This window comes from Syngnathus typhle, linkage group LG3 (genome assembly GCF_033458585.1).
Source record: "Syngnathus typhle isolate RoL2023-S1 ecotype Sweden linkage group LG3, RoL_Styp_1.0, whole genome shotgun sequence".
Lineage (NCBI taxonomy): Eukaryota > Metazoa > Chordata > Actinopteri > Syngnathiformes > Syngnathidae > Syngnathus > Syngnathus typhle.
The window spans coordinates 6,552,119-6,576,297 of record NC_083740.1 but is presented as its reverse complement, the minus strand read 5'-3'; the positions used below and the strand labels follow the sequence as shown (position 1 = coordinate 6,576,297).

The 24,179-nt window shown below is 42.3% G+C and overlaps 3 protein-coding genes across 7 annotated transcripts; 1 reads left to right on the top strand and 2 right to left on the bottom strand.

Annotated features, from left to right (window-relative positions):
* Positions 1 to 66: 66 nt before the first annotated feature.
* Positions 67 to 1,941, bottom strand: rhoh (ras homolog family member H). Its single transcript, XM_061275517.1, has 2 exons — positions 1,704 to 1,941; positions 67 to 1,368 (listed from the first exon to the last, which is right to left on the bottom strand). The coding sequence occupies exon 2, from the start codon at positions 1,150 to 1,152 to the stop codon at positions 583 to 585; it is 570 nt and encodes a 189-aa protein (XP_061131501.1). The 5' UTR covers positions 1,153 to 1,368; positions 1,704 to 1,941; the 3' UTR covers positions 67 to 582.
* A 1,335-nt stretch (positions 1,942 to 3,276) lies between these two features.
* On the bottom strand, positions 3,277 to 10,897 carry n4bp2 (NEDD4 binding protein 2). Of its 2 annotated transcripts, XM_061275252.1 has the most exons (16): positions 10,663 to 10,897; positions 9,525 to 10,452; positions 9,031 to 9,155; positions 8,862 to 8,950; positions 8,681 to 8,757; positions 8,422 to 8,562; positions 5,838 to 8,254; positions 5,666 to 5,751; positions 5,496 to 5,541; positions 5,290 to 5,393; positions 5,092 to 5,216; positions 4,858 to 4,984; positions 4,540 to 4,713; positions 4,246 to 4,414; positions 3,997 to 4,120; positions 3,277 to 3,925 (listed from the first exon to the last, which is right to left on the bottom strand). In XM_061275252.1, exons 1-16 carry the CDS (start codon positions 10,895 to 10,897, stop codon positions 3,880 to 3,882), a joined length of 5,013 nt encoding a protein of 1,670 aa, XP_061131236.1. In that variant the 3' UTR covers positions 3,277 to 3,879. The 2 variants fall into 2 exon arrangements, with proteins under 2 accessions (XP_061131236.1, XP_061131235.1); XM_061275251.1 differs by having other exon boundaries at positions 5,290 to 5,541.
* Positions 10,765 to 23,972, top strand: pds5a (PDS5 cohesin associated factor A). Of its 4 annotated transcripts, XM_061275256.1 has the most exons (34): positions 11,632 to 11,711; positions 11,808 to 11,921; positions 12,583 to 12,735; positions 14,716 to 14,919; positions 15,021 to 15,107; positions 15,183 to 15,280; positions 15,577 to 15,703; positions 15,815 to 15,895; positions 15,977 to 16,117; positions 16,242 to 16,357; positions 16,459 to 16,553; positions 16,656 to 16,801; positions 16,913 to 17,064; positions 17,232 to 17,345; positions 17,542 to 17,623; positions 17,707 to 17,755; positions 17,847 to 17,986; positions 18,207 to 18,322; positions 18,721 to 18,826; positions 18,915 to 19,075; positions 19,156 to 19,279; positions 19,370 to 19,528; positions 19,649 to 19,717; positions 19,832 to 19,968; positions 20,315 to 20,438; positions 20,656 to 20,860; positions 20,937 to 21,051; positions 21,133 to 21,265; positions 21,348 to 21,467; positions 21,669 to 21,731; positions 21,883 to 22,028; positions 22,314 to 22,386; positions 22,474 to 22,727; positions 22,826 to 23,972. In XM_061275256.1, exons 3-34 carry the CDS (start codon positions 12,622 to 12,624, stop codon positions 22,827 to 22,829), a joined length of 3,855 nt encoding a protein of 1,284 aa, XP_061131240.1. In that variant the 5' UTR covers positions 11,632 to 11,711; positions 11,808 to 11,921; positions 12,583 to 12,621; the 3' UTR covers positions 22,830 to 23,972. The 4 variants fall into 4 exon arrangements, with proteins under 4 accessions (XP_061131237.1, XP_061131239.1, XP_061131240.1 ...); XM_061275253.1 differs by lacking the exons at positions 11,632 to 11,711; positions 11,808 to 11,921 and adding an exon at positions 10,765 to 10,905; XM_061275255.1 differs by lacking the exon at positions 11,808 to 11,921 and having other exon boundaries at positions 11,603 to 11,711.
* The last annotated feature ends 207 nt before the right edge of the window (positions 23,973 to 24,179 follow it).

Here is a 24,179-nt window from a genome sequence, read left to right as displayed (position 1 = left end):
GAGGATAAGACATTGCGGTGACAGTGTGTCTGAGCAGAGTGCCAGAAACAAGAAGAGACCACGGCAGACTCTTATCGTTTTAATAACTGAAAAATGGATTTTAATGCATTTAAATAACTTCAAAGCACATTTAAATGTACATTGCTGACAATATACTTCAACTTTAAGATTGACAATAATGCTCCCTTTTTTCTAGATTTCTGTCTATTGTGTTTGTATTTTTAGTGGCGCAATATCAAACCTATTACATGAGTGGGGCGAAATGAACGCACCAATCTACGATCAGTGACAGTCGAAAGATATCTTAAATGTATCTATCATAACACAAACTCAATTCTGTGTTAACTCCTAGCCCATCAGAAAAAAAATAATATTCCTTAAAATACAATTCAAACTTTTTTAATTAAATATATATTTTTTTAAAAGCGTGATGTACCAGTGCTTTGCATATACTGATAATGTAATGATAAAAAAAATTCAAGATGTAACAAAACTGAAATGGTCTTGGTATGAACTCGTTAGAAGGCTAATTATCATCTGTGCTTGAAGTTTTGAAAATTTTGAAGCGTCCACTATAAAAGGTCAAAAGACTTTGCACTGGTTCAGGCTGAACATGCGTCGCCTGGCCTCCCTCCTGTTGCGGGTGACGGCGGTCCGTACGGCGCACTCGAAAACCTGTTGGACCCCGCGCTTGGTCAAGGCCGAACACTCCAAGTAGCCTTTGGCGTGCACCTCCTGAGCCACACGCCTCCCCTCTGCCGCAGAGATGCAGTTGCCCCGATGCGTACCCGACTCCCGCAGGTCCGTCTGGGTGCCCACCATCAGCACGGGCACCGTGGGTAAGTTCTCCCGAACCTCGGGCATCCATTTTCTCTGCACGTTTGCCAGAGAGTTGCGGTTGGCCACCGAGTAGCACACGAGCACCACGTCGGCCTGTTGGTAGGATCGAGGTCGGATCTGCCTGAAGTTGTCGTGGCCCGCCGTGTCCCACAGGCCCAGACTGATCAAAACACCGTCCATGGAGACCTCCGCTCCGGTGTTGTTGAACACTGTGGGCTTGTAGACGTCAAGGAAGGTTGCTGAAGTGAAGCTGACCAGGAGGGCCGTCTTTCCCACCGCGCAGTCGCCGACCAAGACGCATTTGACAGACATTTCTGCAGCTGGCTCAGATCATGTGAACAGTTCTGTTCTGTGGAAGGACGACGCCTCGAGGTTGTCAAAGGCACGTATGTACGTCCATCGTTTTTAAATGTACTGCATGTTTTCTCCTTTAGGCAATTCCCCAGGTGTCTCTTTTGTTCTTATAACGTGAACCTTGTTGGCTGTGTGGTTTGTCAACAGATGGAAAAAAGCCAGATGAAAGGTGTTCTGAGGAAGACATGAAGAGGAAACTGTCTGTAAATCATACGTGTTGCCCAGTGTCAAAGGTAATGTTCAAAAGTCATCAGAGTATAAAGTTGTAATGTTCTTAAAAATAAAAGTAAAGACTTAAATCTAGATATTACAATCATGAAAGTGTACAAGCGTGAGGGCTGTTAAGCAGCTAACACTTTTGGTAAGTTGACGATGAAGTCACCTTTGTTGTGACCTTCACTGTATGATATGCTAGCTCTTTTTCTTGCTCTATTACGATTTGCAATCCTTAGTATAATCATATATTTTATTTGTATTCTAAATCGTCATTGAGTATTTTAAAAACATACCTTTCTCCGTCGTTTTTAAGTCTTGCCAGTTGCTGGCAGTCTTTTTTGCAGATAGCTGGATGTCTCTCATTGACGACTCTGAAAAGTTTGCTGTTTACTTATACCAATTTATTTACTTACTAACTGATTCCCCCGTCAGGAAGACCGCGCTTAAAAAGTATGCCTTTCTGTCTACGCTATATTTTAATACTTGTCAGGTGACAGTAAAGCCGCTGAAAAAAAGAAGGCAAGAGCAGCACATCCGCTTTTTGGTGAGAGGAGGGTCACACATCCCCCTCACAGCAGCGGCATTTCGCATGTTCATATTTCTGCGTTTCAATTCTTTGTCTCAAATTTGAGAAAACAGTGCAACAGCAATTAATACAAAAAAACAAAACAATATCAAAGACTCAGGAATTATAATAAATAATTAAATAAATAGTAGTCATAATAATAATAATAATAATAATAATATAATAATAATAATAATAATAATATATTGGTTATGTGGTGAGCATTAGTAAAGACCAATCAGGACAACAATACATTCATCATAATACTATATTTAGTTTTTACGCATATTTATATTTATATATATTCATATATTTTATATATTATAACTGGCTTCGTGCACTTATATCTGACACAAAATGTGCTTGCAATGCTCTTTGTCTGATTATAATTTTCTGCTCATTCATGTCAACACAGAACACTGCATCTGGACCGGTAAACCTGGGAAAAATCATTTCAATAACAGTTATTTTCTTTCAATTATATCGTCTATAAGTCTATAAGTCTACACAACCCGTTTTAATGCCAGGTTTTTGTCAGATAAGAAATTAGGTCAAAGTAATTTCTCACACACACATAAATAGGATTTTAGCAGCATCTCTGTCAGTACTGTATGACGCAAATGAAGTAGAAATGTTCCCAAACAGGTTCTGAATATGACAAAAATTTCTTCAGCGTCAGATGTTAAGTATGAATCTGATCGCAGCCACACCTATTGCACTATACTATTGCCCTTGAATATGTATATAGATACTTGATTTTTTGATTAAAGTAACCCAGACTGATGGTAGCATACAACTTTGGTCATTGCCAAATACTTGCTAATGATACATAAATAATTAGTTTTAAAATCAAACTCAAATCTAAGCCCCATTTTTCAAAATCTTTTTTTTTTCTTTTTATTTGGCCCACATACAAGTGACCCACATACAGGTAGTGTTGAAACATTTACTTGATGGACGGCAGAGAAGAATAGGCGTTTTGGGTATATTTGTGACAACAAGTGGAAAAAAAAAGATATAATAATGCAATATTTTCTATTTTCCAATTAATTTTGACAGTTCCTTTTCAGGTTTTGTTTCTAAAAAATGCACATAAACTTAAAGGTCATGAAAATTAATCTAGATTTAGCAATCTATGACACATCAATCTTAATTATTCAAAAGTATATGCAATGGCCCACCCGGTATTTACTTTGTATCCCATTTATACCTAATGTTGCAGTACTGTATCTGTCCAGCAGGGAACTCTGTTCACCCTGCACAGACTGTCAGCCAACAAGACATGAACTGAAGCAGTAAAATGAAACATTCAAAAACATTTTATTTCTTGATACAACCATTCGGTTTCAACATAATATAAAATGTATACAAAAAATACAACCTTCTCTTTACAACGTTACAATATATTGTAAAATAACTATTGTTTCTCAAGTATTTGGCCTTTTTTCACCTTAATCACAAAGCATCAGTAAAACACATGCAATTTACAGAATGTATAAAGCAGTGTTCATATAATCAAAAAATAAAATAAAAAAATATAAACAACCCTGAAGCTAAATGTTTCAGTTTGCATTCTTTTATAATTTGCTTTGATTTTTGATTTTCAATATCTTAAAAGACAAAATGTAAAGCCAGCACAGTGGCACACAATAAAAAAGTATTAAAATATTTTAAAAATCCATCTATATTTGGTTTCTTATTGTAAAAAATAATGACACGGCAAACCCCTTAGTCCGACCTACAGAAACATCCCTCTTATGAATAATCACATTTTAAGCTGGTTTAAAGACAGAAGGACGTAAGACACAATAAAGAGGTACCATACTAATCTGTGATATGTCAAATGTAAATTAGCGTTGCTTCTCGTAGCAACTTTCACACAAATGCTCTCTCCAGTTTCCTTTCTATTTCAAAGAGACCACAACGAGACCAGGCTTTGGTTCTGTAAACCTGCAAGATAAGGAATATGAGGAAACCAGCGAGACTATGAGACAAATGTGTGTTTGTGTGCGCGCTTGTACCTGTAGTGTGTGTTGGTGAGGTAGTTTATAACGGCTGGGCGAATGCGGGCCACGCCCCCTTGGCTGTGGTTACCTCTTCCTGTGATGACAGAGAGCTGCGGTCGACACAGACCCTGTTTCCAGTCTGCACAAAAGCAGTTCAAAGAATACATTTAAAAAGAAAGCAATCGCAACTAAACAGATATTGTAATAATTCAACCTCATCCTTTCTTTCAACTCTACTGCATGTTCTGACTCCATTCCATGTACCTGCTGTTTTATCATGGAGGATTCGGCGCAGATGCTCCAGGGCCTCGTCCACGTGCAGCCCATGGAGGTCCAGGATGTTCTTAGGAAGAAGCGAGGAGTTGACCCTCTCAAAGATCTGAACGGCTGCACGGTGATTGGCCTCACGCATCCGCTGACCGTGTAAGTGTCCCTATTGGACAAAAGTGACACACGTGACATTTTCTCAGAGCGGCACATGCATTTTCATTACATTCATTACATTACGCAAGTAAATATGTCGAATGGTGGAAGATCAGACAGTCTTTTTTTTTTTACCTGCTGTGCATAAAAAGAAGCCACTTCTCTGTGTCCTTGCTTGTAAGCTGCTGCAGCTTTGGAAAAACTTTCCAGCTGCCGACTTCTTTGCAGACCGGCTTCGACCCTGAAATCCTTGTACTCAGGATCGTCAATGTTCTGATACTTCTGAGCAACGTCAGAGTCTGGAACTTTCTGTTGCAAAATGAAGGAACATTAATAGAGTCAGAAGAAAAAAATCTGACAAGTTTTTCTATTCTGTTCCAGCATGACAGATGCCCCGATATTTTGTTCATATGGAGAATCTCTTTGGTTGTGTTTGTAAACAAGAAGGTCTACCTTTTCCCTCTCTTTGCTGGGAGCTCTTTGGTGTCCAGAACGAGGCAATTCTGGAGCGACGACTGTCTTTACAGGCCCCTGGTCTAGTAAAGAGTTCAGAAAGAGCTCCGTCTGGCTGAGACAGTAGCTGCAGATATGATAAACATTCAAATTAATCAGTCATGTAGGAGGACATCATTGGTGGTTGACAAATGATTCCAAGAAATCAGAGTGACAGAGAAAACGGATACGTACTTATGATCCCTGAAAATATCCTGGAGAAAATGTCTGTCAATGGAGGGGAAGCGAGCGTAGAGCTGATCTTCTTTTAGCATGGAGGCCCCATCACGCTTGTTGAGTTCTGCTCGATTTTGTCTTGACTGAAGCAAACGGAACGAGAGGTTCATTACAAAGGAAGATTACTAAGAAGTTTAAAGTGACACAGTGCATTACCATCTTCATGTTCTCCTGCATAGCCAGCTCCTCTTTCATTATGTCCCGCAGAGAAACACATGGCTGGGATAAATTCCAGTGGTCCATCACTGGCATCCCTGCTTCTTTGACAGGACACATATTTTGCAGAATGAGGTTAGACAGATGGGTACCATAGAATATAAACCCCCACCACCCCCCCACCTCAATGATGTGTTTTAACTTACGGTCCAGAAGCAATTGGTTGGAAAGAGTTGCTTGTCTCTTCCGTTCCTATGAAACAACAGGATTAACTTGCATAGATCCACTCAGATCAAGACACAAATAAGGTTGGACAGCTACCGCTTCCAAATGGTTAGTGTCAAGAATTTTTTTTTTTTTTTTTTTTTTTTCCCACCTGGATCGAATCTTTCCACTTCTGGTGGAGCAGTTTAGCCAGGTTCATATCCATCTGCACTGCGTAGTCTTCAGAAGAGCATGTACCTAAATATTGTAAGCACATGCTTATCTTAAATCAGGAAAGACTGTGAAGTTTGATTGATTAGCATGGAATGTGTATAACTGGTTACCTGGTTCAATTCCAACAGGTCCAAAGAGTTCAGTTAGTTGCAGTGCCAGCTCAGTGGGGAGTTTCAGCTCCAAACTGTTGATGTTCAGGACTGGGCAGTCTCTATTTCCAACGGTCCTCTCATCATCCTTCTTCTGTCTTTCTTCTCTCTCCAACTCTTCCAGCTCAGCCTGCAGAAGCCGGTGGATCTCTTCCAGGCTGGCAATGTCATCTGGAGTTGCAAAACTTGACTCCTCGAATATTGCTTGGTGTTGGATTTCACCGTGCTTTTCCATAGTAGGCAGGCTAGGACTAGCTGTGTGCAGATGTGTCTCCAGTTGAGTCTTTTTTTTGACTGGAGAAGCTGTGCCAGCAAATCCTGAGAAGTTCGTATCGGAGGTCCCACCAATTTCACGAACTTCCTCATATGCAGACTGTTGAAGCACATTGGCCACAGCGGTTGACCCTGCATAAGTAAATTCATCTCCCAACTTGGTTTCTAACGATGTAACTATTAACGGGATGCTCTGTTCAACTTTACCAGCTTCGTCCTTGTGCACCTCCTCAAGAACATCCTCATCTTTGAAGAGCCTTTCTCCAGAATCTAGTAACAGGTTGGTTGTCCATTCCAAGTCTTGGTGGCATTTGTCATACAAGTCCTCCAATGTATCCAAACTAACAAGTTTAAAATGACGACTGAGGATGGTCAGGCTCTCGACACGGCTTTGAGTTGCCACACATTCTTTCTCCTCTACCTGTGTGCCCTTCTCGTGCACCATGCGGTACGGTACTGTATTCTGGGTGGACGGGTGAACTGCAACAGCAGCAGAAACTGCCGATGAAGTCTCTGGCACGAATCGCGAGGAGATGCCACATAGAACTGTGATGTCACTGAAGGCAGCGGCGACATTATCTGCCCGGCTGTCTTGATGATTTAAACGCCATAGAAGGGCAAAGTCCTGAGGTTCAGTCTGGGTGGGACAACCTCTTTCCAAAGAGAAAGGCGAGTCAGATTGCGGAAGGACCTCTTCTTCTTCAAGCTTGATGCACGAGTCTAGTTTAGGACTGAGGCTGGTCTCAAAGTCGGGATGTGTGGTGATATCAACCATTTGTGATGTGGTGTCAGGATCATCAAGTGTTTTGAAAGGATGAGCTGGACAGTTTTGAGTGAAAGTGAGGGCTAGTTTGCACTGCTTCCCTGATCTGCGACCGTGACGCTGCTTTCCACATCGTTGCGGTTCCAAAGGGGCAGCGCCATCACTAGAATGTTCGCTTTGAGGCTGCACTGTCACCTCACTGTCCGTCTGCTCTTTGCGTTGGTTTGTGTCCATCTCGGTACTGAGGGCAGATGCAAACGCTCTGCCATACTCGTGCTCCGTGCCACAGCTCTCTTTCGGCTCAGATGCGGTGACGCCAGACCAGGTATTTGCAGCGGCGTCTGATTCTGTTTCGCAACCCATGTCTGAGACTGTGGTTCTACTCGTTTCATTTTCACTCTTTAGAATCTCACCATTATCCTTGTAGGATTCTGCAGCTTTCCAGTCTAAGACGCAATCTGGTAAATCAACTCTGCCAATCTTATCTGGATTCGTATTTTGTTCTTTTTCTCCATCCTCAGAGCTATCCCTAAGGGATTCTTGAATTTTGTCATCTGTCTCCAAATTCTGCTCAAGGCAAGGAGAAACGGGAGACGACGATGAAGAAGAAACAGACTCGCAAAAACCTCCCAAATTTTGAATGATATCAAACATTTTCTGCATTTCAGGATTTGGAAACTGCACTTTGCCTGTGCCATTGCTGACTTCTTTAGACACCACTCTGTCTTCACTTCCATCGCAGTCTTTGTGGCTTTTGTTTCTCCTTGCTTGTCGTTGATCAAGTGGCCCTTCAGAAGGCCAGTCACCTACAAAATGCAACATCTTGGACGTCTCTTTCTCTTCCCCACCTGCCACTGATACCTCTTCTTTATTCATCTGTTCTTTTCCCATTGCCAAGCCATCTGGGTGGTCAAGTTCTTTCACCAGATCTGCAGATTCAAACCTCCTAGTTGTTCTTTTTCTTGGCAGCCTTTGTTTAATAGACTGAGAGAAGGCCACCGGGGGTTCACTATTGCGGTGGTCTTCGTTCATCACTGATTCCACGATACAATCGGGTATCCCCTGTTCTGCACCAGGCTGATTTAGGGCATCCAGCTCAAAATCCAGAACCCCCAAGTCAACATCTTTGTGTGAACTTTCTGAGGCACTTCCAACTGGCTGGAAATCAAGTGATTCTGTTGATTGGTGGTTGCCACCTTCCAACTGGTGGAACTCACTGGGGTGACCAATAGATGACACGTCAGGAAGGGAGGAAAAGAGACGAGGCTGGGAATTCTTACGTCGGTCCATCAGTCCAGGTTCACTGACAAGGTCGGGGCATTTTGCTTCCGGAGTCACACACCTGAGGGATGGAAGAGAAGTATCATAAATGCAGTAACAAACTAAATTAATGAAAACAGCCAATACCGTAACAAACTAAAACAATAAGTTAAAAGCCAATCTTTTTGATGAGAATCTGCCACAAACTATGCAAAAAACTAATCCTGTCATTTTGTGATTGCCACTTACTGTGCATTTCTGTTCTCCAGGTGAAGGCGCATTTTACACTCAGGCATTGTTGCACCCATGATGGACTCGACTGTTACAAAGCGCTCGTAGTCATTTAGCATGCGGCGAATCCGTTCAGCAGACACACCGTGTGTGCTGCGTCTGCACAGGGTCACGGACAAAAAGACACGAAACAAACAAGATTGCATTTCTGTCTTGATGGGTGACGATGTGAGCAGCATTGAAAGACGTGGTTATGAAATTGCCAGATCTTGCTCACCTCTCTAGCTCCCTGGGCTTGTTCTTCCACCAAGTGTCTGTCTCACGAAACAGCACTTTGTAATCATATTTCAAAGCCTAACAAGGAAAACCACAGCATTTTTCAGAGACATTATGTTTTTGCTGAAATCAAGAATGGGGAGTGGTCATTTAAACAAAGGCATTAAATGCAGATGGCTGACCTGGGCCACGTAGGGTTTCATCTCCCAGCCCTGCATGTTTGTATTGTCAATTATGATGGGGCTAGCACCTCTCTCAAAAGCTTCTTTGGCTATTGGATGAAGGTGAAATAACAGATCAAATAGTTGTGTCTCATTTAAAACTACCAACTGTACATGTATGTTTATTTACCTCGCTTGTGGTTCCACTCATGAGCTTCCCCCAGAGAAGCAGGATTATAGTGATAGCGTCCTTGAAAAGTAAAGTAGTCATCAGTGCTCAGTGCAACTCCACCTGGATTATTTTCGACAAGAGCTCTGCAGAGATGAATATAGACAATGTATAGACAACAGCTTCTCTCCATGATCTGCGATTTAATTTATCGGACCATCACCATCAAAGTCTTTACTGCGGTTTCTTTGACATATTTTGAACGAAAATGAGGAATTTCAAAGTGAATTCACCTTTTCATACCTAAATGTCATCTGGCCGCAAAACCGATGCTATCCATTCGCGACTTAGCCCATCTATGGCAATTTTGTTTTGTTTTGTATCATTAATCAAAACAGACTCATCTAAAACGCAAATCTATGTGGTTGATTTGTGTACACAACATGTCTTTGTTCACGGCTTTGTTTTACTGTGAACTGAGTGGCATTAAAGAGTTCAAAGCCTTTTCTTCATACCGGGCCAAAGTGGATTTTCCAGACCCGGATGCGCCACGTAGCAACACAAGCACCTTCCCTTCCAAATGAAGCCTGCTTGACGGAGAAGGTGCAATTCTGGATGGATTATGTGCAGCTGCTGCCATAGCCCAGGATTTGGGAATCGTAGCAGAGGGTCGAAGAGGTGCTTGACTAGCCTGGCCTCCCCAGGGAGAAGGACGTCCAATTGAAGGGTGTGAAGGTGCAATAGGGGTGATAAAACAAGGTCCTTGATTTCCATGTAAACGGGGAGAGAAAGTAGGAGCATGAATATTCCACGATGCTGTGGTAGCTCCTGCATCTGCATTTTCGGAGGGTTGTAAAAGCATTTGGGATGACTCATTCTTTTTGTACAACTGAAAAGCAGAGGGACGCCCTGACGCTACAAGATCCAACTGAGATTTTGGCCTGTCTGCAGGTTCTTCTGCCACTAGGTGTTTAAAATCCACAAGTGACTTCTGACCGTCGCCGCTGCCACGTTCACAAGTGTTGAGTCCATCAAATGGAGACGGAGCTCCAGAAAGCACTAAGCCACCTTCAAGATGCCCACTCTGAGGCTCCTGGTTGAACTGAAGCTCAGAGAAGACCTGCTCTGGAAACTGTGATGGCGGTAATGATGAAAGTGTCATGTCAGCAGACAAACACTGGTTATTTGTATGACCTTCCTGTTGCGCCGCCAGGTTTTGAAGCGCCTGATCAACTTGAAGGTCCAACTCTTCTGTCAGAAGACTGGTAGTCGGAGATGGAGAGGCGAGTTGCTCTGACGCTGCCGAAGAGCCTGGTTGAGAAACATGACGAGGACTAAGCAAGGCTGCGGCAGTGCTCTCAAAGCCACACATCGGAGAGTCAACGGTGCCGGCGAGTTCAGCAGCAATTGACAGTTCCAAAAGGGAATCCATGGCATTTTCAACTGCAACACAGAAATTAAAGTTTGTTAATTGTGATTATTTCAATCATCGTTTGACAGCGAGAATGACTTTAAAAAGAGAAAGGTGAACCTGGACTGTGTGAAAATGATTGCTCATCTATTACAATTGGAGAGCACAAACAGACACTTGGTCAGTTTGTTTTCATTAGTTTCATGCACTTTTAATAAACTCCCAGCAATTACGCAATGTACCTTTAAAATCAGCCTCAGACAGCACGATGTGTATAACTTCAGGGTCCAAGTGGGAAAATATCTCTTGCATCTTCAGGGTGATTTTCTGCCTGTCGGAGCCTTCTTTGCCTTGTGAAAAGTTGGACGCCAACGTGAGATCGTAACCCTGAGGTGGTCCAAGGCCAAAGTCTTCCCGGGGAGGAGGATCGCCGCGGACTCTGGTCGGGCTCTGTTCGTTTTTCTTTCTTCGAGGCATGATGGATGGTACGTTTGGGGGAAATCCTTCACTAGTTCAGTTAGCAGAGCTACTCGGAGCTAACAGGGTGGCAACAAACATTGGATTTGAGCAAGCATTCGTGGCAGGAACGAATACCATTATTCTTCCGGATAATAAAGCGTGATCTTTAACTCTTCAAGGTTGTAACAATCAGATCAGGTAGTGAGAACTACAAAAGGTGACGATACACAACACTGCACTGTGCTCTGCGGTCAATAATGGCCGACCTCGGAAATCATAACATTGCTGACAAAATAAAAGCTAACATAACTTCGCAAATTTCAAAATAAAAGATTTACCCGGCGTGCAAAAAACTGTACGGACTGTAATATTTTTACCCAGCAAGAAATAATTATAAAATACACCATGTGGCTTTAAAGGCAGACATTCAAAGAATTATTGTACTTGAAAGCTGTGACGGCGATGCCCTATAATATAATAATCCCAAAGTTCTGAATTTTGTATGAAATGAGCTAGAATAAAACCTTGAGTTTGAAACTTGTGCTCTAGTCCAAATTGTTTATAACTGTGAATGTGAGAGGGAAGACAATCCATTGTTATAACGTCCCCAATAATTGTAATTTGCACTGTACGTACATTGAATCCTGTACATGCGTCCCTGTGTATTCTGTGTTCCACCAGGTATTTAAAATTGTAGTATTCACTCGAGACAAAGGGGGGCGCTCTTCGCTCAGCCGTCCCACAGATAGCACACACTAAACGGACGAGCTTTGTGCGGAAAACTAGACCCAACCTGTGTCAGACTAATGAATTAAATCGGCCCGCTCGAGAGGTAAATACAAACAAACGGTTGCTGTGCTATTCAGCTATGTTTATACTCGCGCTGTTTAGAAACATCCGCATGTAGCATTTTTTTTCGGATGCTTAGAATCGTCCGTGGACGCAAGTTGCTGGTGTGGAGAGGAGAGCTCGGGGCAACGGTAGCAGCCCTTCGCATGTTAACTAGAGGCAGATGCGTTGAAGTACAAAAAGACAACCGCAAGTAAATCAGCTCTATTTTAAACTTATTAAAGTTATTGCATTTGTTGGAAACCTTGGGATCTACCCTCGGGTGTGGGTGTTTTATGCTTAGGTTAAAGCATAATTGACTTCCTCTTTGGTTGTCTGAGGAGGGAGATGTGATGGGTACCTGAAATAGTTTGCGGCCTAACACTAGCAACTAGCTAGCTAATGGGCTAAAACGCACGGTATGTAGCAGCTACTAGCTGGTAGCTGCTAACCGCGCTTCCCGCTAAATGCCAGTGCTGTTTTGCTTCATAACTCTCTTGCTAGCTCATTTGAAACCCCGTGTGACAGTTGTGAGACACGGGCAATTTAATGTGTTTCTCCCGAAGACGCAGTCTGTCGGGATGGGATTCGTAATTTAAATGCGCTGCTCCGATTAGCTAGACGTTGCTTTTATTTGTATTTACGGAAACCTGGGACTAAGCTACAGCTGGTGTTAGCTTGTAAGCTAATAATATGCAAATGACTGCTTGAATGTTGACTTGGTGAATTCAAACTATTCGTCATCCTCTAGTAGTAAATAGTAACAGCAGTGTGTGTTGGGAATTAAACGATTAGAGCGTGAAGTAGTGCTCAAAACGAGTATTTTGTAAGTGTTGTAGCATGGCGCTGTTGAACTTTTGTTTTCCGACCCATAGAGGCCAGTAGAAGACCGCTTAGTTCCGACGTCTACCAGCATGGAGTTCCCGCAACAGCAGAAAACGGCGGGCGACGGCAAGATCTGCTATCCTCCCGGAGTCAAAGAGATTACGGACAAAATCAGCAACGATGAGGTGGTCAAACGATTAAAGGTACGCACATTGATTTTCTTACTTGGACTTGCATCGTGACAAAATTCACTTCTAATTTTACAAACCGATAGACGTGTAGGAAACCTGTTTTTCCCTATCAATTTCACCGACCTAAAACTTCTGCAATCGTGTTATAAGTCATTAAATGATTAGCTAAAATAAGATCCAGCTCACCCACTACCCTAATGAGAATGATGGGTGGACTGACTAAACAGCAGCGTTTTTGAAAAAATAAAAATCACATTTCACAATTATGACAATAAAAGTCAATGCCGCAGGTTGTCCCACATTGTTACCTCTCACATGTGCCATAATCAATATCGTGATTAATAGAAAGTCTGTTACCACTGTTTGCCCTGTGCATAAAGTTGAGCAAGTTGTTTATTCCATCCTGTCAAAAGCTGGTCCACTCTACTTCAGTGGCATTCCACATTTGCTGGATATCACAAGGTATCCGAACACTGTGTCTTGTATGTCAATCCAGAACATCCTTAACTTGCTCAATGGGTGACATGATCACTGCTGACAATGTAAGAACCGGTCTGTTTTCAGCCTCAAGTAATGATGTTGAAGCATGGGGCTGTTTATTATCATCCTGCAATTTGAGATGATGGTTGTGGGTGAATGGCGCAGTGGATCAAGCCTACGTGAAGGAGATGTGTTGCATTGCGTGAGGAAAATAGTGGTCACACCCCTGGATCTCCATTTCAGTAAAACTGCATAATTCCGAGTGGCCTTTTTGTGAGCAGCCTAAGGCACACCTGTGCATTAGTCATGCTGTTCACTCAGGCTCTTAATAGCCCTTCACCCAAGAGTTCTACCTCTTAGATAGATGGATTATTTCAGCAAAGGAGACATGTTCACCAACACAGATTACAATGCACAATATTTGAGAGGAATATCTGTAAGGTGTATCAGGTATCCCACACGGCTGTTATATACTAAGAGTTTTGATCAGGGAGTTAGGATGTCGATTTAGACACCGATAAAGAGATTGTATGATTTCAATACTGATTATGGGGACTACCTGTACATTTTTCAGTTTTAGAGTTGCCCACTCAAAATTATTTTAACACTTGATTAATTGGTCATTTATTTGATTCGATTAATTGATGGACAGGTTACAAATAAAAACGTGCAATACATGCACTCTATATCTGAGTGAGAGCTGTACAATTTGTATAATACGTTCCTCCACAGCCTGCATAATTCCTCCGTGTTGGCAGCAAGCAGCTTGCCTCTGCTGGAAGGCGCACGAGTGGTGCTGTGCACTCTGCTTGCCCATCCCCCCCACACTTCTTCAAATCCCTTGAGTGTCTGCCTCATTCACACTCTCACATTTCAGTACTATAAGTCATTATTTTGTATCGATTGCTGTGGTGCATTGTCTTTTGTCTTCATGTCAGGTCATTTCATTTTATGTTCATCCTGAATGTTTTTCACATTGTTTTGTAGGGATTTGGGAAGCCGATACCAATAAATTGCTAAGAAGCCGATGATTCGTTTATTTTTAACTCTGAGTTAACTGTAGTTCTTGCACATGTGGAGGAAAGAAACACTTAAATCGGGTCTCTAAGTTCGGTCCTTGTGATCCTGTAGTCAGCCTGTTGTTGTTTTTTGTAATGTCATTCTTTTGCACATGTTGCACACACTCTGAGGTCTGGAGACTCGGGTCAATCAGCGGACCCCTGAGTTGAAAGCAAACATGATGAAGCAGCATTTAGATGTTATGCTGCACATATTTTAAACTAGCTCCAGAGAAAAAGGAAGTTTGTCAGTGAAGGGTGAATGTGAGCCCAGTGCATGTTTCCGGCAGGTCGTGTTAAGTAGAAAGGATGGCTTGATATGACACAGAGAGGCCCACACAATCCACACGATTTGATGATAATTGTGATGATCCATTTGAGAAGATTCCATCCATTCAGTTTAAACAGTCAAACAATTCGCCTCACATTTTGTTGCTATTGCGATGCTACACAGATGGTGGTGAAGACCTATATGGACATGGATCAAGATTCTGAAGAGGAGAAGCAGCAGTATCTTGGCCTTGCACTGCACCTTGCCTCAGAGTTCTTCCTCAGGAACCCCAATAAAGATGTGCGGCTGCTCGTTGCCTGCTGTCTGGCTGACATCTTTCGGATCTATGCCCCCGAGGCCCCCTACACCTCGCATGACAAACTCAAGGCAAGGAGCCTCCGTTTAACAGCGGTTCTAACGTTGCACAGGACCACAATACTCTTCAGAAATTTTTTGGCTTACCAAGCGGTTTCCGCTTCTGTCTGCAGGACATCTTCCTCTTCATCACAAGACAGCTGAAGGGACTGGAAGACACCAAGAGCCCTCAGTTTAACAGATACTTTTATCTTCTGGAGGTGATCTCTTATTGAAAATAGGCCCAGATTAATGTGTCATGAGGGTGTTTATTGGTTTCTTCTCTTTTCTTGTAGAATTTGGCCTGGGTTAAATCATACAACATTTGCTTTGAACTTGAGGACTGTAATGAGATCTTCACCCAACTTTTCAAAACACTCTTCTCTGTGATCAAGTAAGACCTGTTTTTTCTGAATATTCATATTTTGAGTTCTTAATTCTGTGATTCAATGACTTAAAGGTCATTTAACCTGTTTAATGTTATTTTAAAAGAGCTAAGGAAAAAACATTAGTTGCTTACAATAATTTGAAAATTTTGTGTGTAGTATTTAAGTCAAAAGCCCATGGTGGTAAAAAAATCATGGTAGGGCATTCACAAACCTGCCAATAGTATTCAGAGACATTGTTTACTATTGACCATTTATTTGTGCTCCACATAACCATGCCCACCCCCTTCTCGTATTTCCGCAGTAACAGCCACAATCAGAAAGTTCAGTTGCACATGATGGACTTGATGTGTTCCATCATCATGGAGGGAGATGGAGTCACACAGGAGCTTTTGGATAGCATCCTCATTAACCTCATCCCTGCACACAAGGTGAAATTCTATTTCAATCACATTCAAGTAATTTTGGAATGGATCCTTTTAAATGGAAGTAAAAGGCAATGTTGTGTCATTTTCATCAATATGTAACTTTTTTTTGTGCAGAATCTGAACAAACAAGCATATGATCTTGCAAAGACTATCCTGAAGAGAACTGTCCAGACCATAGAAACGTGCATTGCAAATGTATGTGGCAGCATGTACACTAGACTTAATGTCTGGTATTTTGACAATATGTTGAAATAAATGTCTTGTATTTGTTTAAAGTTCTTTAATCAGGTTTTAGTGATGGGAAAGTCCTCTGTCAGTGATCTGTCAGAGCATGTCTTTGACCTCATCCAAGAGCTATTTGCCATCGATCCTTTGCTGCTTACTTCTGTTATGCCACAGCTGGAATTCAAACTCAAGGTTAATGACGCATACACACGATATTTGACCTTTTTGTCTTATCATGTGCTACTTTGTACGCATACCGTACAGATAAAGTATCAGGAAATCTGATCCGACATAATTTTGCTTTTGTTATTTGCAGAGCAATGACGGAGAAGAGCGTTTGGCTGTTGTACGCTTGCTAGCTAAGTTGTTTGGGGCCAAAGACTCTGAGCTGGCCTCGCACAACCGACCTTTGTGGCAGTGCTTCTTAGGACGGTGAGTTGCAGGCACGGGGGTCATACCACTCAACTGCTTCTAGTAGAAAGTGAACATTAGATTAATGAATTTGAAGCATCATACTTGTGGTGTCCTTTCAGGTTCAATGACATCCATGTTCCGGTGAGGTTAGAGTGTGTCAAGTTTGCCAGCCACTGTCTCATGAACCACCCCGACCTGGCCCGAGACCTTACAGGTGTGCACATGCTTTCGGGCCGTCTTTACATCCCACAGTGGATAACTTTGCTTTTCTCCCCCTAATTCCATCTACTTCTACCCACTAACTCCCCACTTAAAGAGTTTTTGAAAGTGCGTTCCCATGACCCGGAGGAAGCCATTCGTCACGATGTCATTGTCACCATCATCAATGCTGGGAAGAAGGATCTGAATTTGGTCAATGACCAATTATTGGGCTTTGTAAGAGAAAGGACGCTAGACAAGAGGGTGAGATAAATGCAGCAGTGTACCATAAGGTCACAATATTCCCAAGTGTGTGCATGAACATGAAATGGAGTACGCCGAGCATGTTTGTCATGAATATTTTGCTCCTGACAGTGGCGAGTGCGCAAGGAGGCGATGATGGGCCTGGCTCAGCTTTATAAAAAGTACTGTTTGCACCACGAGGCGGGCAAGGAGTCTGCCTTGATGATCAGCTGGATTAAAGACAAGCTGCTGCACATCTACTACCAGAACAGCATTGATGACAAGTAAGAAAATAGATTTTTCATCTAAATGAAATAAAAATGTTGTCAATGAACTGTAATGCAGGATGACTTGATAGTCAAGAAGATAAGATTTCTCTAAAAATGCACGTTTAATCACAAAATGTAACAAGGTCTCACCAGTTCATCTGCTCTCAATCTCTCTTCTGCAGGTTATTAGTCGAAAAGATCTTTGCCCAGTTCATGGTCCCCCACAGCCTTGAGACGGAAGAGAAGATGAAGTGTCTCTATTACCTGTATGCTTGCCTGGACACCAACGCTGTCAAGTCAGTAATTCTTGGTCGATAAAAGTGAAATTGTCACCCTCATAAATTTTCGAGGCGTGAAGATACTCCATAATGCAAGTGGTTTTGTTCATACATATTGTACAAGATAACATCCTGCAATGTAAATGACTTAACAAAGCAAAGGCTGTGGTTTTCCACCGTTGTGGCTCACTTGTTCCTTGTGTATTCCTCCTAGGGCTTTGAATGAGATGTGGAAATGTCAGAATATGCTGAGAGGCCTGGTTAAAGAGCTGCTTGACCTTCACAAACTACCCATGGTGCGTTGTCTCAAAGGGTCTTTGTCTTGCTTTTAATACAGATGGAGGTCTAACATGTAACCCAATTTCCCTCTCTCCTTCAGTCTGAGGCCAATAACGCTGCCATGTTTGGGAAGCTGATGAATATTGCAAGTTAGTATAGCCCATCTGCTCAGCTGTTGTTTTTGTCATAGTCAGTAATTGCAAAATAAATCAACACTATTTTTGTTTTGTGCTTTTTCAGAGAACCTGCCAGATGCGGGGAAAGCTCAAGATTTTATGAAAAGGTTCAACCAGGTTCTTGGTGAGGATGAGAAGCTTAGAGCCCAACTGGAGATTCTCATCAGTCCGACATGCTCTTGCAAACAAGCGGAGCTCTGTGTGGTGAGAGCATTTGAAATGCTGCATCTTGCACAAATTATTCCTTGCTATATTGCATGTATCTAACCCACACACAAGCTACATTTTCCCATTCTCACCACATTTTTGAAATTCACTCGTATGAATACGAAACGGTCATACAATCAGTCAATGTTGTCACAGATGTATTGATGCATATCAACTGTGTACCAATAAATACCAATACTGCATATTGTTTTTACAGCGGGAGATCACTCGAAAGTTAACGTTTCCCAAACAACCGACCAACCCTTTCTTGGAGATGGTTAAGTTCCTGCTTGAACGCATCGCCCCAGTCCACATCGACTCTGAAGCCATCAGGTGTGAAACGTTTATTAAAATATACACACACACGTATTGAAAGAAAATATATGCCTGGGATGTACAAATTGAAGGACACTGTTAAAGAGGAGCACATTTGTTGAACCTCTGGCACTTGGGTTCAAAAGATTCATGCTCATGTTTACCATTGTGTAACACCACCAACTGGCTTTTCTCATTCAGTGAGACACCGTGTGGTTGTCAGGTGTAACTGCAGTATCAGCTATGTTTGAAGGTTAATCCTTTAAAGCTGCCTTGCAAAAAAGACACACCAAGAGGCCAGATGACACTGGCTTAATCATTTATTCTTTTTTTATTACCTCATGATTATGTTGTAGGTAGAAGAATGAAACAGACGCATTTCAACTTTTTGATAACCAAGCCTGTTTATATTTTAGTGCTTTGGTAAAATTGCTCAACAAGTCCATTGAAGGCACAGCAGATGACGATGAAGAGGGCGTCACCCCTGATACAGCCATCCGCTCAGGGTTAGAGCTACTCAAGGTACATGATACCAGAATCTCCAAAACAATTCCAATTCTTTGAAAGACCCAGTTTCGCGTAACCATTCTTATGTATACTTTTTTTTTAGGTTCTGTCGTTCACCCACCCCACAGCATTCCACTCATCAGAGACCTATGAGTCTCTTCTCCAGTGTCTGAAAATGGAGGATGACAAGGTGGCAGAGGCAGCGATCCAGATATTCAGAAACACCGGACAGAAAATTGAGGCAGAGCTACCGCAGATAAGATCGTACGTGTTACTTGACACAGCGAACCCATAGCGCTGGTGAATTGCATCCTTACTTATAAAAGATCCTATGCATCCATCAGGACTCTAATTCCCATTCTACATCAGAAAGCAAAGAGGGGGACACCTCACCAGGCCAAGCAGGCTGTGCACTGCATACACGCCATCTTCAACAACAAAGAAGTGCAGTTGGCTCAAATATTTGAGGTAGAGCACTCAAAACAAACCCTCCATGTTTGAGATGCATTGTTGGGAAAAAGAAAATCTTGATGCACTGTGTGTCCTCCGTACCTACAGCCTCTGTCACGGAGTCTAAATGCAGACGTTCCTGAGCAGCTCATCACGCCGCTTGTGTCACTGGGCCACATCTCCATGTTGGCACCAGATCAGTTTGCCTCACCAATGAAGTCCATAGTGGCTAACTTTATCGTCAAAGACCTGCTCATGAATGACAGGGTGTGTGCAAATGTGCTCTCGTTTTATAAGGATCGATTAGAGATAATGAATTTAAAGAGGTGGTAGGTAATATTATGTTTGGTGGGGAAAACGTTTATATTGGTGCTTTTGTGTCTCTAGTCGGTGGGAAACAAGAATGGTAAGCTGTGGACCACTGATGAAGAAGTTTCACCTGAAGTACTGGCTAAGGTGGGAGACCAAAACTGGGTGTTAACTATTTTGTCCGTGCAATTAAAGAGGCACATTAAAGCAGTGCATGCACTGCACTAGTCACCTAATTATTTGTGTTCATCTGCTCTTCAGGTCCAGGCCATCAAGCTGCTGGTGCGATGGTTGCTTGGAATGAAGAACAACCAGTCCAAGTCTGCAAACTCCACGTTACGCTTGCTGTCAGCCATGCTGGTTAGCGAGGGAGACCTCACAGAGCAAAAAAAGATCAGGTAACTTTGTAGAAAAGGACCGTGTCAGGGACTTGTGGTGAAATTTTAAATTTTTTTTTTTCTTCTTCTTCTCCTTTTACAGTAGTCCCCAACCTTTTTTCCGCCAGAGACTTGCTCATGGTAGTGCGTATTTTTCGTGGACCGGCAACTATTTGTAGGCGCTGTGCCGACTTATATTTCCACCTCTTAAAATATATTGAAAAATAATCAAATTCTCTCACTCTTTCTGACCCGGTACCAAATGGCCCGCAGGCCGCTGTTTGGGGACCACTGCTTAAATGCGCAGTATGTTCTGGGTAATTCTTTTAACAGGTTGTTTTGTCTTACTATTTGTTTCTCCCAACAGTAAATCAGACATGTCTCGTCTAAGGCTGGCCGCAGGGGGCGCCATTATGAAGCTGGCCCAGGAGCCCTGTTATCATGAAATCATCACACCCGAACAGTTCCAGTTGTGCGGCCTTGTCATCAATGTCAGTCTGTCTTTCAACTGCCTTTTTGTGAACTTATTGTTCGTTTAATACCTCTGACAGTGTCAAACAAAATGCAGCCTTATTTGCAACATTGTTTTTTATACAGCTTTTGCATTGAATTTTGCAAGGGTACCTATTGAAGTGGCTAATGAGTGCACGGTTACAAGGTGTCAGTTCTTTGAGGTGAATGAGTTGATCCGTTTCCTTCGGCGTGCAGGACGAGTGCTACCAGGTGCGTCAGATCTTTGCTCAGAAGTTGCACTTGGCTCTCGCCAAACTCTCCCTGCCACTGGAGTACCTGGCCGTCTTCGCCCTCTGTGCCAAGGACCCGGTGAAGGAGCGCCGCGCCCACGCCCGACAGTGCCTACTCAAGAACATCTCAGTGCGCCGAGAGTACATCAAGCAGAACTCACTCACTCAGGGTAAATACGGTCGCATGTTGATGCCATGGTCTGAGAGATCCATGTGATCAATGATTTTATCTTCTTCTTTTCACAGAAAAAATGGTCTCCTTCCTTCCAGAATATGTTGTTCCTTTCATGATCCACCTACTGGCTCATGATCCAGACTTCACGAAACCGCAGGAATATGAACAGCTCAAAGACATTAAAGAGTGTGTGGCGGTTGATTTATGTTTGTGTAATTTGCTAACAAGTGATTGCTACTTAGCCATGTTTTTGTTTGTTTTGCTTAGATGTCTGTGGTTCATGCTAGAGGTGCTGATGACCAAGAATGAGAATAACAGTCACGCTTTCCTGAGAAAAATGGTGGAAAACATCAAACGGACCAAAGACACACAATGTCCTGAAGACATGAAAGCCAATGAGGTGCAAAAGGGAATTAACCAAATAGTTATTTCAGAAAAGTTGTATTGTGATGTTTCCTCATGGTGTGTTGTTGCATTTTCAGAAGCTGTATATTGTCTGTGACGTCGCTCTCTTCGTCATTGCTAACAAGAGCACCGCATGTCACCTAGACTGTCCAAGTGACCCCTACATATGCCCCACATTCTTCCTAGCGCTAGACAAGGTAATAAAACGCACACCATTTCTTCACCTTGGAATATCAGTTTTTTTTTTTCTGTGAAAACGCACTGCACATACATTTCATTGTGTTGTAATTCACAACAACTATATACATTCTCGTCTTTTACTCTCGACTCCAGCCCGTTCCGAAATAGACCCTTGATTCTCATTCTATTCTGTTTTCTTTCCTCTCCGTTTTCATCAGGACTTCAAAAATGACAAAGACTATTTGTCAGGAGAAATGCGACAAATGTTGCTCACAGGAAAGGTAACTATTGCTAAACATTGCATCAGTTACGTAGGATTGTTTGAAATTGATGTCCACTGCTACAATGTTGTCACTTAGATTTTTAACAAGTTCAATCTTTGTAGCAGTGTTAACAGTAGGCCGGCTTTGTCTGTTTGTCCTTGTTCTGCAGCCTAAACAAGCGCCAGTGTTGGTGACTGTCAACAAGACGTTGACCGTACCGGGCAGGAAAATTTTTAAAGCGCAGCCAGTGTCGGATACAAGTAACACCAGCACCAACTCCTCGCCGCTAAGCTCCTCCACTGTCAACAAGAACAGGTACACACTCCAAACTGTGTTCCCTTGCTATTTTGCGGTTCCCACATCAGAGTTAAATTATTTACCTTGTCCACATTCTTTCATCTCAAAAACCTAGCATTTGGTCAGTGGTGTGTAGACTTTTTTTTTTTTTTATCCATTGTATCTAAGACCGACACTACAATGAATACAGTATACCCCCCCCCATACATTTGTGTTGAAATACAGTAAAAATATTAACATTTTACGTTTATTAAATAAGTTTATTAAATTTGTGCGTGCCCTTGTGTGGTTTTAAACTTGCAGTAAAAGCATCGCAGCCACAGAATCCCCCGAGAGTCAAACGCAAGAAAATAATGAGAACCCTATCATCAAGAAGGTATGCTCTGACTGTGAGATTGATTGTCAACAAGTACAACTTGCACTGCATATTCATCCAGCCTTCATCTTGCTTCCACTGTCAAAGGTCGAGGGGGGTAAGAATACGACGGCAGACGCTGACACGGAAGCGCTGCCCGCGAAACGGCGTGGCCGACCACCCAAAACCGGCATGGCTGCTTCTCCTACGGCGACAAGCAAAGAGACGGCATCGCCTGGCGGCGGGGCCGGAAGAGGCAAGAAGAGAGGAGCAGAGCCCAACTCCAACCCATCAGCAGAGTCCATCAAGATGTCAAAGCAACAGAATGACGAGGGAACAAATCGACAGATGGACCTGCAAAGGTAACCGTCCAACAGAGACTAACGTGTGATTCTGTGCAAATGTCAACAGAACTGACTTTTACAATATGTTTAATATGCTTACGCTTGTTTTGTTCAAGGTAAAGAGTGGAGCCACTACTGTGGTAAAAGGGCCCGATTCCTTCAAAGCTTCCCATGCCATCGTACATCCTCTTGCTGACATCCTCTTGGACATTTATGGACCTTTTCTTAAATCTGTTTCACAGATCTACATTTTACCCACACATGGACTATCATGACATCCTAGAAGGTTCTGAACACTCTGTAGTTATCATTTGGAGCTCATTGTATGTAGGTCTTAAACTTATAATTTCCCCCCTTTGTTTGTTTTGTCATGCTGCGCTTCTTTTGTGGACACATTTTTCAGAAAAAAAAATCTGACATTTTACAGAAATTTTAATCTGGTATGAGTATTGCTTATTAAATTCCCTGGTAAAAAAATCTTCTCATGTGACTCTTCCTCAATATTCTATGTAAGTGGTACCACGACTTATGAGTGACTTTCGAGGTACGAGCTGTGGCTTGAGGGTGAAGATTTGATTTGAGCGCTAAATGGTAAGAGGAGCAGTCCCGTTTAAGTTAACTCAAACTAAACATGAAAGAACCAATAATAATAGCCACATTCCTTTTAATGTCAGATAAGATCTATTTCTGATGTTCTAAATGCAATGACAATTGTGTAGTCTGACCAGCTACGCCAACCTCTGGAGTGCATAAATGGTACATACATCTACCATGAAAGTACTTTTAAGTTTTTGTCCTGTTTTACAATTAAATGTAGTTTGTACCTTTTTGTCAGTTATTTGTCCAGGCACTTCTCCTGAGGAAGATTCACCACAGCCTGCATACCCTAACGCTCATGGTGCTTATTACAGCCCAGAATTTGATGGCAAATCTCTCACCTGTAAAAGTCAGACCTGAAATGTTGTCACACTTTTCTACACAGGTATTTAGAAGCGGTGGCAAATCTAGCACCAGAAATGTCAAAAAACCTGCCAGGCTGCTTGCCGCAGTTTGGCTCACCACCCAACCATGTTAATTCTTGTGGTTTCATCCTTTGTAATTGTCATGCTCTTTATTTTTTCACCTCGCTAGTAGTCTAGTAGGAAACAGCTCTCAGGCAATTGTGTAATTTGAATTGACCTCAACCTGACCCCCACTTGTATTCTATACACACTATTGCATTTGTCAAATAAACTGAAAGACTTTTGCTAAAAAATATATATATATCGCTGAGCCATATTTGGTTTTCATTTGATCGTGCTCAATGTTGGGTATTACAGCGGATTAGAATATGGAAAATTGTCAACTGCTGATAGGATTACAGTAGTGTTGTTTGTTTGATGTGTTTGTTTACTATTATGCACACTCGTGCTACACTATGATTGGACAAAAGTCGTTTGTCAAAGGCGTTGACCAATGAGATGCTTTTCT